The 17722-nt window shown below is 50.1% G+C and overlaps 2 protein-coding genes across 3 annotated transcripts; one reads left to right on the top strand and one right to left on the bottom strand.

Annotated features, from left to right (window-relative positions):
• Positions 1-4612: 4612 nt before the first annotated feature.
• LOC116826125 (neuronal-glial cell adhesion molecule-like) lies at positions 4613-6196 on the top strand. The gene is made up of 4 exons (XM_032782653.2): positions 4613-4722; positions 5196-5369; positions 5548-5670; positions 6009-6196. The coding sequence occupies exons 1-4, from the start codon at positions 4683-4685 to the stop codon at positions 6179-6181; spliced, it is 510 nt and encodes a 169-aa protein (XP_032638544.2). The 5' UTR covers positions 4613-4682; the 3' UTR covers positions 6182-6196.
• Positions 6197-12189: 5993 nt separating this feature from the next.
• LOC116826128 (gap junction beta-6 protein-like) lies at positions 12190-17351 on the bottom strand. Of its 2 annotated transcripts, XM_032782656.2 has the most exons (3): positions 17280-17351; positions 16029-16115; positions 12190-14579 (listed from the first exon to the last, which is right to left on the bottom strand). In XM_032782656.2, exon 3 carries the CDS (start codon positions 14555-14557, stop codon positions 13880-13882), a length of 678 nt encoding a protein of 225 aa, XP_032638547.1. In that variant the 5' UTR covers positions 14558-14579; positions 16029-16115; positions 17280-17351; the 3' UTR covers positions 12190-13879. The 2 variants fall into 2 exon arrangements, with proteins under 2 accessions (XP_032638547.1, XP_032638548.1); XM_032782657.2 differs by lacking the exon at positions 16029-16115 and having other exon boundaries at positions 17280-17346.
• Between the last annotated feature and the right edge of the window lie 371 nt (positions 17352-17722).

Genomic DNA, 17722 nt, shown 5'->3' with positions numbered 1-17722 from the left:
GCGTGTCTCCGGACACCCCGACTCCGACCGCGGCCCCCGAGTGCCTGTCGCCCCCGAGACCCCCGATTCCTGTGCCAGCCCCGGTGCCCTGTGCCCATTCATCCCCATCGAACCACAGCGCCCCGGAGTGCCCTGTGCCCCCGGCACCCCCACGGCCCGACCTGCACCTCGAGTGCCCTGTGCCCCGAGCGACCCGCACTCCGCGTGCAGCCCCCGGGCGGGGCTGGGGGCAGGGTGGGGGTCAAGCACCTATGGGACAGAGGGGAAGTCGACACCTATGGGCACAGTCATCATACTAGCTACCTGGAGTAATATGAAGCTCTCTTGCTTGTATGCAGGAAAAGGTTGGACTGTGGTAAACCATAATTACCAAGAAGTAATTTTCCTGTTTGCCACGTTCTGTAGGAGTTGGTGGTCTGACAGATGTCAGAGAGAGAGTTGCAGAGAGAACTCAGTGGATGCAAATATGGGACCAAATGGAGGGGGAGAGGTCAGGGAAGAGGATTGGAGTTAGCAGTTGTCACATAAAGATAATAATTAAAGCCACGAAAGTGAATGAGGCCATCAAGCAATGGGAGTCTGTTAGGAAAAGAGGAGGAAACCAAGGACAAAAAGCTCTATGGGATATAGTATTGGGCTTAAAGCACCAAGAAAAGAGTTAAAGAAATCACGATACGATTTTATGATATTCTAAGGAGATATGATAGGATGAGGGGATTTGAAGATAAGATGCCTCTCTCCTCATGGGAGGAATATAAAGTACGAGAAAATGGAATTTTACAAATCAGCTTTGAATACAAATTCAGGTTTAGCCTATATTATTTGTATACAGTTTTAAAATGTACAACATTATTCCTATTTTAAATGCCGGGGGCTCTTTCAGTTCTGGAGTGGAGGTGACAATATACCTACGTGTAGCACAACAGTTTAGTGGACAGTGTGTATTATGTACACTAATAGAAATAGCATTGCTTGAGATGCCACACAATTACAGAAGATGGCAGAAGAGAGACATGACACAAAATTAAAATAGCAGGAAGAGCTCCTGTTTCCTTCTGAAAGCAGAGTTGGTGGGAAGCCACACCAAGTCTGTTCTTTTCTTTCTTTCTTTTTTAAATAAAGGGAGTAACTCAAGTGACATCATCATTTAGAAACAGGAAACTAATAAAGAAAATAGTTTGATGCAATCTGGGACAGTAGTTTAATCCCACAGCAACTGGAGGTTATGATGATGGAAGCATCTATAGGCCCCATTAGTGAGTAGAGCCCAATTGTACTAAGTACTTTCCAAAGACCTAGTTAGAGATAAAAACAACACAGAGTCTGGTGGAACCTTAAAAGTCTAACAGATTTATTGGGCATAAGCTTTCGTGGGTAAAAAGCCCAGATCTTCAGATGCAAGAAGTGGGTTTTTCTACCCATGAAAGCTTACGCCCAAATAAATCTGTTAGTCTTTAATGTGCCACAGGACTCCTCATTGTTTTTGTGGATACAGACTAACACGACTACCCCCTGATACTAGTTAGAAGTAGTCTCTGTCCCATAGATTTTACAAACTGAATAGACAAGGAGTGGGGGGAAAGAATTATTCTTCTTCCCATATTACAGGAAGGAGGGTCCTGAGAGATTAAATTACTTGTCTAAAGTCAAGGTGAGGGAGGTAATATCTTTTTTTGGACCAACTTCTGTTGGTGAGAGAGAGACAAGCAGGAGTGGAGTATGGGTAGGGCCACAGGCAGAAGAGGAGGGCTGGGAAGCTAGCCTCTCCAAGCAGCAGCTTCACCCACCGCCCATGACAGGAGGTAGGAGCGGGTCAGCTCCCGCACACCCAGCATGCACAGCAGTCTCCTTAGGCAGGGGCCATATTCACAGAGCCAAATGCACCAACGCTGCACATTTTGCATGAGGGAGAGGGTACGGGAATCTCTGTGGGGAACTGTGACTCTCCGCCGCCATGAGGCGGGCTGGGCGTCTCAGTATCCTTTGCTGACTTGTCCCTCCTCCACCCTGGGCTGCGAGCCCAGGCTGCCATTGGGCATGGGGCGCTAGTTTAATAATACTGTGTACGGCCCTATAAATCCTAAGGATGGCCCTGGCCTTAGCCATAAAGGCACCCTTCCTCTCAAAAGTCTGCTAGAAAGTTGGAAACCATGTGTAGCCCAAGATCCACTGTGCTTGCAGCAGCAATCATGGGAACTACAAATTGTGGACTACAAACTGCTGCGTTTTGGGAGAATTTCCTGTTTCCTGCTGGGAAGTACCCTTTGCCCTCTCAGCAGAAATTGTAGCTCTGAAGCTGTCTGACACAAGGCAAACAGAGAGGAGTAGTTGTAATCTGTTTCCTTACAGGCAGTACCAAGAAGAGCAGATGGAACACAGTGAGATGAGTTTAAATGATGGAAAAGGAGAATATGGGCTTGTCTCTTTAGCAGTTTAATTATCATGGGGGTTAGAACGTGTTTGTAAGAGGGTTGTGTTCAGGGCTGGCCTTACCATGAGGCGAACTGAGGCAGCCACCTCAGGTGCCAGACTGTGCAGGGGCACCACTAGGACCCAGAGTGTAGAAAATTGTGTCTACTGCTGGTGCATATGTATTCTCTCTGCTCTAGATGCACAGAGATAGTGGAGTGCTGTGCTGGAGGAAGGAGGGCACAAGAGACATAACAGGCAGGCAGGAGAAAAGGTGAGAGGGAATAACAGAAAAGTGGGGAGTGCACCCAGCGGGACCCCCCCCCAAAACAGGCACTCGGGGGCTGTCGGTCGGAGTGGGGCGCGTGCACAGGGGCAGGACCGGGGTCACTCGAGGGCGGCCTGCGGTCGGCGGGAAGTGGGTTGGCCGTGCACTGGGAGGGCACGGGCACTCGGGTGGGCTGCGAGGCGGGGAATTGGGCCCGTTTGGGGTGGAGGTGGCTTTTTTTTTTTTTTCCTGCGGGCACGGGGCATTCGGCGCGGCTGCAATGGGGTGCTTGGGCACAGGAACGGGTGTCGAGTGGGTGCTCGGGGCACGGGCACTCGCGGGGGGGCTGCGGTCGGGAGTCGGGAGGGTGCTGGGGGCCAGCGGAGGCACTCGGGGGGGCGCGGTCGGGAGTGGGGTGGTGCACAGGGGCACGGGGCATTCGGGGCTGCTGGTCTGGGAGTGGGGGGGCAACAGGAAGGGCACGGGCGGCTGTCGGGAGGGGTGCAGCAGGGGGGACGGCTGCGTCGGGAAGTGGGGGCTGGCACAGGGGGCACGGGGCAACCGGGGGCTGCTGGTCGGGAATCGGCGACGGTGCTCATGGGGGCACGGGGGCATCGGGGGCTTGGGTCCGGGAATGGGTGCTCGGGCACGGGGCACTCGGGGGCTCGTGTCGCGGAATGGGGGTGCTGTGCAGGGGGCACGGAGCAACTCGGGGGCTGCGTCCGGGAGCACGAAGTGGGGATGCATCAGGGGGCCACGCGGGCACTCCGATGGTGCCGGCTGTCGAGTGGGGTGTGGCACAGGCGGGCCGGGGGCACTCGGGGGGGGCTGACAGTCCGGGAAGGGGTCAAGGAGGGCCTCGGGGTGCGTCGAACGGGTGTGGGGCACGGGGCATGGGTGCGGTCGGGGGGGGCTGGGCCGGGCACCTACGGGCGGGCGAAGCGGTGCATCGGGCACAGGCTCTCGGGTCGTCGAGTGGGTCCAGGACGGGGCACCGGGGGCTCGGCATGGGTGCAGGCCGGAGGGGGCTCTCGGGTTGGGGTGCAAGGCACCGGGGGGCCCAATGGTGCTCGCCTGCTGTTACTGTTCCCCCAGGTGTTTGAACTGGCGGTGGGCAGCATGCGGGAAGGAAGGCGGCCAGGCCCGGTCCAGCCGCCCCCGCTGCGTGCTGACGGTGGGAGGGGGAGGCGTCGCAGCCCGGCGTCAGAAGGCTGGTGGTGGGGGCTGCCGCCCTGGGAGCTGCTATCGCCTCACGCGGGTTCGTGTTTAGACAGGGCGCAGCGATGGCGCCCGCAGCGAGACATCGAATTCTGCACCCCGAGGGAGGTAGCCCCCCCGCCCCCACACCCCTTAACAGCTCACAGCCCCATGGACAGCAGTCACGAGGGGTCGGGGCCCTGCCCCCCATTCCTGCCATTCCCCCGACTCAGCCAGGAACACGGGCTGAGCCAGAGCTCGTCCGTACAGAGACCGGGACCCCTCAGCCGGGTCCATCTGGGCTGCCCCCCCCCTCCCCAGCCAGCCTCACACTGACCCCCCGGCCCCTCCTCCAGCCCGGGTCCGGTGTCCGACGGCAGGGGTCACCTGGCCCCAGCCTCCCCGTCTCCCCAGCCAGCCCCACAACTGAACCTCGCGGTCCCCTCTCCAGCCCCCCCGGCCCCTCCTCCCAGCCTGGGTCCAGTTTCCAGCAGGGGTCACCTGGCCCAGCTCCCCCCATCTCCCCAGCCAGCCCCACACTGACCCCCCGGCCTCTCCTCCAGCCTGGGTCCGTGGTCGCGGGCAGGGGTTTCACCTGGCCCCAGGCCCCTCCCGGCTCAGGTTACACTCGCGGTGTGTTTGTGCCCGAAGTCCCCCCAGATCCCCAGCGCAATGCAGCCTGTGCCAGTAACACTCCCCCAGCTCCCACCTCCTCTGCCCCCCAGTGCCCAGCCCCCCAGCTCACTGCTCTGGAGCGGGGTGTCGGACACGGTGCTGGCTCTGGAGTGGACAGCCCCCCAGTTCCCCAATGCGGGCGCTGACCGGTACCTTGCTGCAGTACCAGCAGGGTGAGTCCGCGGGCGCTGGGCTGGGGGGCTGGGACAGGAGGTGGGGGCACAAAGGGTGGAACAGGGGAAGCTATGGGTATGGTGAGGGACTGGCCAGTGGCAGGTGCAGGGAAGGGGTGCAGGATGGGGGGCTGGTGAGTGCAGAGGGTGGGAGGGGGATGTGTGGGTAGAGGTGGGGGGCAGAAGTTGGGCGCTAGAAGCAGGAGGGGGCTGTCTGTGGGGCAGGAGGCGGAAGGGGCAGAGTGTGAGGGGCAAGGGGCAGGAAGGAGGCTGAGGGCAGAGTGGGGGTAGCGAGAGCAGGAGGGGGCTGGCTGCTAGGGGCAGGGGGGCACGGGGGCACCTAAGGAGCAAGAGTAGGGCAAGGGCAGAAGGGGGGCGTGGGGCAAGCTGGGGGCACAGGAGGGGAGCAGAGTGGGGCAGGGGGCAGGAGGGAGATAGGTCACCTGGGCCCTAACCCCCACTTGCCCCCCCAGTGAATGGGTCGGAGCTGGGCCCCCTGCACGAAATCTCCTTCCCTGTCTCCCAGCTGAATGGGACGCTGGCCCGGCTGGACCCACGGGCGCGGTACCGGTTCCAGCTGCGGGCGCTGACACGGGCCGGCCAGGGCGAGCCGCTGCTGCAGGAGGGCAGCACCGTGCCTGAGCCAGGTAAGTGGGTGCGGGGGGGGCACTGCTTCTCCCACAATCCTGGGGTGGGGGCCAGACCCCTGCCGGCTCCCCAGCCTTGAAATCCCCAACGTGCCTGCCCCACGGTGGCAGGGAGTTCCCCAGTCTCTGGATCTGACCTTCAGGGGTTAATTCCCCCCTTGTCTGCTCCGCCCCCCAGTGCTCCCCACTTTGGAGAACATCAGCATCTCGCTGGTGGGGCCCGATTTCACCGTCTTCACCTGGGTCCCGAGCCGGCCCCAGGCCAGCGTGGAGTTCGAAATCCAGTTCATGAGCAAATCCAGTAAGAGCTGGGCTGGCGGGGGCCTGTCCCGTTTCAGTCTGGGGGGGCCTGGCTGGCTGGCTGGGGGGATGAGAAGGGGCCACTGGCCCTCGGGCGGGGGGAAGGGCCTGGCTGGCTCTGGGGGGCAGGGGAGGAGGCACACGCAAGACCTGATGGACGTTGTGGGCACACGGGGAGTTGTCCCAGATTTGGCTGGCTGGCTGGGGGGATGGGAAGGGGCCACTGGCCCTCGGGCGGGGGGAAGGGCCTGGCTGGCTCTGGGGGGCAGGGAATGGGATCCGGGGCCCAGTCCCCTGTGGGGGGGCACCACTCGTAACCCCCCTCCTGCTGCCCCCCAGTGGCCGAGCCCTGGCGCACATCTGGCCAGGCCAACTCCACCCACGGCTCCTACCGGCTCCTCCACCTGCAGCCCGGCACCTCCTACCGCGTCCAGTTCGTGGGGCGCGACCCCTCGGGGGGCAACGTCTCCTTCTGGGAGAGCGAGGTGGAGACCAACGGCAAGTGTGAGTGAGACCCCCGGGGGGCAGAGCCCAGCCCCATCCCCATCCCCCCGACCCGCGGCTCCCTCGGGGACCAGGGTCCTCCATACTTGGTCACCTGCCCCATCGCACACGGGCCACGTGTCCCAGATCCCCCCTGTGATGATGCGGTTCTGGCGGGACCCAACTGAGGTGCCAATTCAGGACCAATTGTCACGGAGTCAGGGCCCGGCCCCCCTCTTCCTGGGATCCCCAGGACTCAGCCAGCCAGTAACACAGCAGGGTTATTGGGCAGTAGGAACGCAGGCTACAGCAGANGATAGCTGACATGATAGGTCAGGGTGACGATAATGGTGCCAACATGAGAGGAAAGAACAGAGGAGTGCAGACATGGATCTGAGAGTTAACCCCTCGAGCTTTTTTTGTCCCATGCAGTTCTCATTCATTGAACTTGGTGGTCAGTGATGCAGCATCAGCTTCTAGTGAGGGGTGGAAGAGGCGGAGCCAGGGCTAGCCTCCCCAAAGGGGAGCTCCACCTGCCACCCGTGCTTTTACATGCTTGAAGACTGTTATCGTGTCTCCACTCAGTCTGCTCTTCTCCAGCTAAACAAATCCAGTGTTTTCAGTCTGTCCTCATAGAGCATGTTTTCTACCTTTAATCATTTTTCTGCTCTCCTCTGGATTTTCTCCACTTTTGTCCACATCTTTCCCAAAGTGTGGTGCCCAGAACTGGACAAGTTGAGGCCTTATTAGTGCTGAGTAGAGTGGAAGAATTATTTTTCATGTCATGCTTACAACACTCCTGCTAATACATACCAGAATGATGTTTGCTTTCTTTATAACATAGTTGACTCATTCTTTGATTCATATTTTGTTTGCACTCCACTATAACCTCCAAATTCTTTTCTGCAGTACTTCTTCCTAGACTGTCATTTTCCATTATGTATTTGTGCAATTGATTATTGTTTCCCAAAGTATAGTACTGTGCATTTGTCCTTATTGAATTTTATCCTATTTAGTTTAGACCATTTCTCCAGTTTGTCAAGATCATTTTGAATTCAAATTCTGTCCTCCAAAGAACTTGCAACCCCTCCCTACTTCAGATTATATGCAAACTTTATAAGTGTACTCTCTATGCCCTTAATCAAATCATTAATTAAGATATTGAATAGAAATGAACCCCACTCAATATGCCCTTCCAGCTTGACAGTGAATCATTGAAAACTATTCTCTGAGTATGGCTTTCCAACCAGTTGTGCACCTACCTTATAGTAGATTTGTCTAGACCATCAGTTCTCAACCTGCAGGCTGAAGGCTGCATGTGGCCCAATTAGCACACAGCTAATTCCCAGCTGCCTGGCCACCCAACGTGGCGGGATTTGAGCTGCCAGCTGGCCCTGAATGGCGGGGGTCTGTGGTCCGGGGCTGCCACCCAGCCCTGCAGACTCTTAGGTCCAGGGTCCGAGGCTGCCACCTAGTCCCACAAAATGTGGGGCTGCTGGCCAGCCCATGGCGTCCAGGATCCAGGGCTGCCGCCTGGTCCCACAGGGTCCGGAGCTGCTGCCCAGCCCCATAGAGTCCAAGGTTCAGGGCTGCCACCCAACCCCGCAGAATCCAGGATCTGGGGCTGCCGGCCAGCCCCGCAGGGTCCAGGCTCCAGGACTGCTGCCTGGGCCCACCACCCAGCCCAACAGGGTCCAGGGTCCGGGGATGGCATCAGGGCTGCTGCCCAGCCCTGCAGGGTCAGGGTCCGGGCTGCCACCTGGCTGCCCTACCACCCAGCCCCGCACAGCCAGGTCCAGGGTTGGGGCTGCCACCTTGTCCCACACAGCAGAGCCCAGGGTCCCTGCCACCTGTCCTCCCCCCAGGGCTCCACTCCTGGCCCCACTCTGTGGAGGGGTCTCTGGCAGGAGGCAATGGGCATTTGTGGGACTGGATGGGCGCATTGTGGTTCTCAATCTGCCACCCGGGTAGCACATTGTGGGCCGCATATGCAACCCACAATGATAAATAGGTCGAGAACCACTGATCTAGACTATATTTCCCTAGTTTACTTATGAGAAAGTTATGTGAGACAGTATAAAAAGCCTTACTAAAGGCTTGTTACTCTGTCAAAGAAGGATATTAGGTTGGTGTGACATGATTTGTTCTTGACAAATACATGAAGACTGTTACTTATCATCTTATCTTCTAGGTGCTTACAAATTGATTGTTTGATTATTTGTGCCATTATCTCTCAAGGTACCAAAATTGAGCTGACTGGTCTATAGTTCCTGGGTTGTCCTTATTTCCCTTTTTATAGCTAAGTAGTATATTAGTCTGGCAGTACATGACTTCTCCTCATCCATCTTTGGGGAAGATTCCTCATCTCTCGTTTTCAGGGCAGCATACCAGATTTTTGTCTCTATGAACTAGGGGTAGCAAGCGGGGGTGGAGCACTGCCTGCTGCCAGGAGTAACCAGCAGCCAGCTTCCTCCCTGTGAAAAAACTGGTGGTGCTATTGCAGTCCCCTACAGTTGATTGCTCCACATCCTAGGAGGTCTCCATATGCATATTTTCAGTGAGTTCTTTGTGTGCACAGATGCTCCTCAGCCTCACCAACTCCTCCTGTAGCTCTCCCACCTGCTTCCTGAGAGATTCTGCAGTAGGCACCTCTTACACTGGATGGTCTCCCCAGCCTGGGGAAATGCAGGCCACAGTCTCCACAAATCCACACCAGGACCTGGCTTGAGGCATCCATGGTCCGGGTCTTTGTCTGGATGCAGGTAGAGAAGCCAGTAGCAGTGTTGGCACTAGCGATGTGTCCTTTCTGAACCAGGGTGATTTTAGTCTTTCTCCCTCCTATAAACTCTTCTGTTTGCTGCCCCATGTTCACTAGCTCCCCTTGGTCACTTAATGTCTGGCTTTTAATCCCTTCTTTCCTAGGTCAGCCCTGTCCCCTCCTTAACACACAAGGAAGGGTGATCACAAGCATCAAAAGAGAGGAGGTTAGAGCCTTGCTGGTGTACACACACAGCTAGTAGGCCTCTGACTCCCACTCAGCCCCCAAATACACAATCTCCAATAAAGTTACGGTACATACCAGCCTCATCCCACAAGCCTAACACTGCCCCTGGGTTGGCAAGTGCCACTGGGGTCTAGTATAAGAATGTTTCAGCCAGGGCTCAAGCCCAAAGGGACCTTGTGACTGGAGAGGTTTTGATTGATTGGAGGCAGGGATTCAGCTCAGATTGCAAAGGATGGGAGCAGGAATCCTGTTTATTTTTTGTTGTGATTGTTGTTTTTAGAGCTTTTGCATCAGTAGGAAATTATCTGTGGGGAAAATAGCTTTTTTGTGTCAAGATTAATGTCCCTAAATTTAAAAAGCTTTTACCAACTGCAGTTTTATTCCAGAACTACAAATGGAAATCCCGATGAGCCTTTATGGCAATCTCTGTCACTAGGGCACTGAACATAGTAATGGGCAAAAGACCATAGCCAAGGATGAGAGGGGATGATGAACAATGTGTAGAGTTTCAAAGTGGTAACCGTGTTAGTCTGTATCAGCAAAAAGAATGAAGAGTACTTGTGACACCTTAGAGCCAAGCAAATTTATTTGGGCATAAGCTTTCGTGGGCTAAACCCCACTTCATCGGATGCATGTGAAGTGTGTGTGTGGCTACTGATGTGCCTTGAAGATTAGAAGTTGGTTCAATATAAGGTATTACCTCACCCACTTTGTCTCTTTGCAGTTTGACTGGCTGTTAGGACACATAAGCCTTGGTTACAGGGTGTAATTGTGATTTTAAACAACACAATTACATTTTCTACAGCAAAGGGATTTTTGTAGAAATGTCTTCTTATTTATGCATATTTGCTCCAGTGGTGACTAAAACTTTTTTTTTTTAAATCAGATGCTGGTATTTTGACCTTAGCCTGATTATTGTGGGATTTTTTTTAGTTAAGTCAAGTCCTTACTCATGCATTACTTGGGCAAAACTCTCCTTGGCTTTAATGTACTAAGGAGTGAGTAAACACTCTGTATGGACTTCAAGATTTGGCATTTAGAAGAGGAAATACTGCAAAATATTGTGGCAAAGATCAAATATCATTGCACCATATAGCTCTGCAAGTTGCTTTGTCTGAGAAACCCTGTAATAAAGGGTTTATGATTGTAAATGAAGCGTGCCAGTTTCTGCTCATTCCATATAATTCGGTGTGAATCTCCTCAGGATGTAGTCTTTCACTAACACAAAACCAAACGATAAAAAGTTAGCTTGTGAATTAAAAGAAGTTAATATTTTCCCCTCCTTACTTGGAGTGTTAGTGAATGTTTCTTTTAGGATTGTTTATAGTGTTATGCTATTTCTCAGCCTTGTTTGTAGTTTTAGTTAGAAGATTTTGGGTGAAATTCTGACCCATTAGAATCACAGCATCATAGAAGACTAGGGTTGGAAGAGACCTCAGGAGGTCATCTAGTCCAAACCCCTGCTCAAAGCAGGGCCAACCTCAACTAAATCATCCCAGCCAGGGCTTTGTCAAGCTGGGCCTTAAAAAACCTCTTGATTCTCCATTATGTTGTACCTTGCATTTTAGATACACTTTGCACTGGTGTAAATGACTACATAAAACTCAGGGCAATAGAGAATCAGCCCCCTTGATGACCATTTCTCCAGGCTTGCTGCAAATAGCCTTTGAACTCATCTGAAAAGATTTTAAGCAACATGTACAAGAAACAAACATTTTTAATGTACTTGAGGAAAGAACACAGACAACTCCAGTAGAGAATTATATTTTTATTTGAACAATATCTCTCTGTATATGTCAGGCATTCAATGGGGCCACACAAAAATGGGTTCACAAGGCTTATTTCCCATTGAAATGTCCAAACACACATTTCTACACATTAGTTCCTTAGCGAAATAAAAATATAAACAAAGAAAATCTCACAGATAAAACTCAACTAGGGTTAATATCACTAACACTACAGTTCAGGAATAGAACCATGCCTAGGCACTACCAGTTGCTTTTCCAATCCCTCTGTTTAACTGCTTTAGGAGCCCAAGTAGCCAAATTGTTAGATGAAAATAATTAACCTGAGATTGTCATCAGCTGTGGAACATCTTCATTTCATCCACTTGCAAATTCCTTTAAATCTGTAGTTTGTCCTACTAGCATGTCCTAACACATCCCTCTCCTCCCCCCTCACCTCCCAAATGCCAGACAGTGGTAAAACCACCTTTCCACTAAGGAGGTAAATCTTTTATCACCAGTCTTTCCAGCTGTTGCAGTGCTGCTGTAAAACCTTCTGTAGATGGGACAACCAATTTCTGCTGCAGGTTACATACACATCATTCCACTACCAGCTCATAAAGTTGGCAATATAGAACGCTGTGTAACTAGTTACAAAACTAATGAACCTGCCATGTAAGTTAAAAATGTCTCTATTTACAGTAGCTCTCGGCTATTTAAGGTGGTATTAGAGCTTACATTTCCTTCGATAGTAAACTTACTTTTTCACTAGACAGTTGTATGCCATAGCATTTTAAGTAACGTAGAACCTCGGACGTTACAAGTGCTTTAGTTATGGGTTCTGAATGAAGTAAAAATGATAATTGTTACAAAACAAACATACTAGAGCTTTGGGAGTGTAGAAACAGTTCGTTCTTTTTGTAGTTGGACATGTAACTGTGCAGGAACCAAGCAAAAGCATGCTACATGCCAAAGCTTTTGTTCATCACAGTTGGATTAAGGATGTTCTCATACAGATAGAGTTTCCCATTTAATTCTTATTTACTTTTCAAGTTTTGCTCATGTTTCTGATAGGGCTGCTTTGATTTCTTTTCTTCCCCCCCCCTTAGGTGTCAGATTTCTGACTATACATTTTGAAAGTCCACCCAACCTAAGCCTGTAATTAACATTCCTGGTTTGGGGCCCAGACACAGCAGCTGCTACTCACTGCATCAGTAGTAGTAACTTGTTTCTGCTCCATCTCCAGTGTACAATGAGGTGATGCAGGTTAGCAATATTTCCATACAATACTCTCCCTAAATCAGTGCATCCTCATTTCCTCCAACAGCAGTAAATTGGGATGTATTGCAGGAGACAACAGATATAAGAGGAGAAACCTAGAGACTCTACATGCTGCCCCTAAAATATGCCCTTTCTGGGCATACCAAGTTATTGCAGCCCATAACAGGAGTGACTGGCTCTCTACAGTTACTTCTAAAGGGTAGGCACTTGGGAGAAGTGCTGAAATTGCATTGCTACATGTAATGCTGTAATTCCCTATGTAAATATGTAAACTTTAATGGTTACTGAGAATATTGTAAAGATCATGGGCCAGATGCACTCTTGCTATTCCTCTACTTGGTTACATGCAATTTACATCTTAACAATGGGAACTTTAAAAGAAAAAGCAGGTTTCTATAACATACATATCTCTCACGTCAAGACAGTGTTATTTTATCTCTTTAGGGAATCTTCTAACTCCTCCTGTGTACATTGTGAAATGATGGACGAGTGACTCATGCTGTAAGTGGGAGTGTTGGAGAATCATACACCCTACTGTGGATTAGTTGAGGATTTGGAGACGGATTTACAGTTAAGTGCTACCCAGAATGGATAGAAAGAACTGTGTCAGAACGCTAGAAGGGTGCATCCTGCTATGTATTGTGCAAGAGGAGTTGAAGTGCAGTAGTTGTCCTGGGCAATACAAAATGGAATGATAAAGAAAATTTTGCTCATTCTTTAGTCAGCACAATTTTTTAAAATAAGCAATTGAAGGGGGGGCCAGTTATTTGGTAAAAATCTCTTTTTCAAAGGTTAGAACTGAACCTACCAAACTGAAGCCCTCAGCACCACCCCTTCCCCTAGAAAAAGGTGTTGAAGGGCAAGAGGAAGAAGACCACCCCTTTGGGCACCCTTGCCTTATGTTTTCTCTAAATTATTACATGGGAAGGCAGTGTTTGCCTTATTGCCTCTCCCAGGGAAGGAGCAAGGGATTCCAATTCCACCCCCTACAATGCTAAGTTCTATGTGGTTGCCTCCATGGAAGCAGTACTGCCAGGGCTTGCTTCACACTGGCTGAACTGAACAACCCACCCCCTTTGAGAGCAGTTAGAAGGAATCTACTGAAAAATACAGTACTAGGCTGTGTATGCACACACACGCACACACAATGAACGTGGAGATTGCTTGGAGAGAGAAACAAGGACCCTACCATAGATGCAGTTGCCACTCTGCCTTCCAGTTTCCCCAGTGCAGCAAGAAGAATCTCATGCCTAAAAATGTCCCAAACCAAATGTCTGTCCCATTCAGACACAAACCCTTCTTAGCAGCTTCATCACTAAAAGTGATTGGTGCAACACACACTATATGCTAGGAATGTATGGATCTCCCCTCTCTGGCGTCTCCCACAGCTAGATGCACACAAATGTATCACTTTTTTAAAATGATTACACTCCATTGGCTTCTTAACACTAGAATCACAGCAGGGTTTACTCTTCTACCAGTTGCAAACTTGAAAAGCTACAGCTAGCAGGATCGGGCTGAGTATTCAGCTAAGGGAGTATTCAGCAGACATCCATGATCTTTAAAAACTCAGTAAGTTTCATGGGGGGGGCTGTCAGATTTTTAAAATAAATTACATTTTATGTTTACATTTTATTTTCATTCAGCCTGAAAAACATCACTGTTTTCTGATACCTATCAGGAAGTTGGGGGGAAGAAACATTCTGATAAGTGGGGAGCTATTTTAAAGTTGCTGGTTTCCTAGGTGCTTTCATACAAAATTTTATCATCAGATAACACATTTCAGCCACATTTAACAGCATACAGATCCCAGACACAGAAAGCATGAAAATAGTAAACATTGTTTTCTCAGTGGGTCGAGAAACAAAGCAGTCCACTGTGTTGGGGCAAGGCCACGCACTACATTTCAGTAAGTGAGGCATTTGGTATCCATCATACAGTACGTAAAACATATACATGAAGACAGCTTCAAAGATGATTCTGAACAATATGCTGCAGGTGTATGTCCACCACAAGGGGCCCTGAATATGAAACTTTTGTTTATTCAGTTCTTCAATATCCACTTTCTCACCACTCGTGAGCTGCCTTTTCTTCTCGTGCCGTCTATGTGCAATGTGCATGGCCACCAGAAGTGCAGGAGTTGAGACAAAGATGAGCTGAAGGGCCCACAGTCTAATGTGAGAGATGGGGAAGAAGTGGTCATAGCAAACATTTTTGCATCCTGGCTGCAGAGTGTTGCAGACAAAATCACTTTGTTCGTCTCCCCAGACTGTCTCTGCAGCTACCACGAGGATCATAACACGGAAAATGAACAGGACAGTGAGCCAGATCTTCCCAATACTGGTGGAGTGTTTGTTCACACCTCCTAAAATATTCTGCAGTGTTCCCCAGTCCATCTTCTCTTCTGTGTCCTTTGACCTAATATGACAAGAGGAATGCACCAAAGGACCAGTTATCAAGGGTTAGAAAATCAATACCATAACTTCCGTGAACTGGGAGGTTTCCTGGCACTAGCCCAGCATTGCAGATAAAGAGGCTAACAGGCAAACACAAGTCATTTTAAGTTCCACTGCCCATATTTTAAAAAAATGATGGAATCAAACGTTTTATTAATGGATTAATTATATTGATCCCTGATGGTGCTAACACGTCTACAGGAGCTGCTGGTTAATCCACATCCGAGCGGCACAGTCAAGCTGACCTACGCCCCAGTATAGACAGCGCTAGGTTTATAGAAGAATTCTTCCATTGACCTAGCTCCTGCCTCTCAGGGAGGTGGACTACCTACCCGATGGGAGAATCCCTCCTGTCAGTGTAGGTGGTGTGTACACTGAAGTGCTGCAGCTGTGCCGCTGTAGTGTTTTAAGTGTTGATAAACCCTGGGAATAAGTCAAACCTCTCATTAGTGCTGTTTCAGTGTCTCTAAAGCACAGCAAGTGCTACACTACTTCCCATTTGGAAAGTTTTCTTCACAACCAGTAGAGAAACTTTTTTTTTTTTTTTTAATGAAAGCGTAAATTCTGCTGATGCTGATATGTCGCCTTGAGACATGGATCTTTCACAGAACACAGCTGTTGGAAATTGTTGATGAACTAGACAAAGTACTTTGAAAAAGTGGTTAAAACTCTGGCAGGGCTGGTTCATCATCCGTTAGGAATAATGCTAAATTCTGCTGTGTGGGAGACCCAAGCTGGCCATGGATAAAAGCCTGTTGGAAGGTGATACAATTACTGGGCTTCTCTACCACATGGGAGGTGAATGTCTATCCTAAAGGCCTGTCTACGCATGCAAGTCTACTGTACTCATCGCTCATGTTATAACACTATACTCCCTGAATATATTCTAACATGGTTTATTGTAGTCTACACAGGCAAGACCAAGCAGTATGCCAACAAAGAGGACTAACATAACAGTAACACAATCTCTTGACATGGCAGATTTGCTTGTGGGATTTGCTTTAAAGTAGAGGGAGACATCAGAGATTTATTGCTCTGATAAGGGAATGATAGAGGAGAAACGGCAGCCTTGAAAGGGTGGTTGAAATTCTTAGCATCCCTCTGTTCTCCCACCACACAAATTGGTCAGATTCTGTATTGCTTGCTGTGCCAACCTATTCCCTTGACCACGATCAGATGCTATATATTTCTGCTAGCCTACTCTCACTCATCACATAAAAGCTCAGCAATTAAAAAATGATAATTTAAAAAAAAACTGGACTAGTCAGAATTGACTGAAAGTAGGAAAGAACTGCAAATATTTGACGTGATATCACACATCTGACTTTAAAATTGCCCGAAAAAGAACTCTGTAAGTTCTATGTAAACTCGAAAGCTTGTCTCTTTCAGAAAAAGATATTACCTTACCCACCTTGTCTCTTTAAAATTGCCAGCATGATATCCAACATGAGCTCTGAAGAAGTGCAAATTTGCACTGTGGATACAAATCCACTTGTACCTGTAGAGATTTTGGACACAAAGCACTTTTTCATTCTCAGTTTCCACCACGGGAGCATTTAAATTAGTTGTTGGAACTGAGGACATGTACCCTGAATACTCACATTGTCATGACCTTCACAGAAATTATTAGAAAATCCCATTTTTATAGTTAAAATATACAGAGCAACAAATATCTTATAAAAATCATAGCACATGTTCCTACTTCTATTTAAATCAATAGCGGAACTCTCATTGACTCCTAGAAAAATTGAAGATTGTAAACAGTAGGATGGATTAATGCCAGATAGTTTAATTAAAATAATGACACTAAAAGCAAATTGCCATTGAGCAGCGATGTATGATAATTTCCTCAACAGCTCACCCTTTCACCCTCAAGGAAACTGAGTGTTTCTTCTATACAAGACTTTGCACGTACAAGTCAAGTAAGGTTTGACGTGTCAGTATTGCTTGAGCTGTCAAAGCACATTTTTCACTTTACTCATTAAAGTAATGCTGAGCAGTTCAGTCTCAGGGCAGCTAACCTCTCTGCATGCAATTCAACGTAAAGGTATTAGCAAAAGTGATGGAGATCAAAATGCACTGGGTTAAACGTAACACTGAAAAAATCCCTTTTATCCCCAAAGCCTGAACTTCCCCCCACCATTCAGCCTTCCCTGATATTTTTTGCGGTGGTTAATCTTTTTAAATTAGATGTCCCAGTTTAGTAAAGAGCCTGCAAATCCTAGGTTCTTACCAGCAGGCAGCCTCACTGGTCCAGGGTTGGGATATCCACAAAGGAGCCCGCAATCAGAAAAAGAACCGAAAAAGGAAACTTCATCTAAGTACAGCAAGAGTTTGCCTCAAACCCTCTAATCCCGACTGCTCCTGCAGTCACATCCCCAGCACCTCTTTAATCCAGACTCCTCGAGCAGTCACACACCCCCAGCGCCCTCTAATCCGGATTTCTCCAGTCTCGCACTCCACTCTGGTCACAGACACGCTGCCCTCTAATCTGGATTCCTTGCGTAGCGTTCCCCTTCTGTACACACACAGTTTTCCCTCCGCATCCCCCCTCGTGTGCAAGCAGCACACCGCACACATATTAATCCGGATTCCTCTCTTGTGGGCGCAAACACACACGCTCTCGCGCTACTCCGGATTCCTCGCCGCGAGAGCCCCTCACCTGTCTCAGCAACGCGCGGAGCCTGTGGCGGCGGGAGATCAGCGGGCGGTGCGGGCGCCTCAGGTCCCAGCGGTCGCTGTCTCCAAAAACTAAAGATTCCTTCCGGCAGCTGCTTTTAACCCGCCCCTGCCCGCCTCCCCCTCCCCTGAGCGAGCCCGGCTGGGGCGCTGCCCCCAGCTCCAGCCGTTCCCGCCACACCGCCCCCAACCCCTCCCAAGAGCTCGGAGAGGGGCCGAGCCAGCCATGGCAAGAGGGCAATTGCCCCATGCATGAAAAAAGACCCTTAACACAGAGCCCAGTGCACCTCCCAGCTGCTTCACAGCCTCCCCCGCGCTCCTTTCAGCACCCTAAAGCAATGGGTTTAGTCCAAAATGCCTTCACCTCTCCCTGTGTGAAAGCAAGCTTGCAGCCCCTGCAGGCTATCTTACTGGCACAATATTATT

This window comes from Chelonoidis abingdonii, chromosome 1 (assembly GCF_003597395.2).
Source record: "Chelonoidis abingdonii isolate Lonesome George chromosome 1, CheloAbing_2.0, whole genome shotgun sequence".
NCBI classification, from domain to species: Eukaryota; Metazoa; Chordata; order Testudines; family Testudinidae; genus Chelonoidis; species Chelonoidis abingdonii.
Note: the sequence above shows the minus strand (reverse complement) of the source record. Positions and strands in the feature narration are given on the sequence as shown.

Excerpts from the sequence above, each read along its gene's own strand:
- LOC116826125 (XM_032782653.2), top strand. The coding sequence starts at position 4,683 with ATGCGGGCGCTGACCGGTACCTTGCTGCAGTACCAGCAGG. Across the intron at positions 5,370-5,547 it reads CAGCACCGTGCCTGAGCCAG|TGCTCCCCACTTTGGAGAAC; the intron begins GTAAGTGGGTGC and ends TCCGCCCCCCAG. Across the intron at positions 5,671-6,008 it reads CCAGTTCATGAGCAAATCCA|TGGCCGAGCCCTGGCGCACA; the intron begins GTAAGAGCTGGG and ends GCTGCCCCCCAG.
- LOC116826128 (XM_032782656.2), bottom strand. The coding sequence starts at position 14,557 with ATGGACTGGGGAACACTGCAGAATATTTTAGGAGGTGTGAACAAACAC.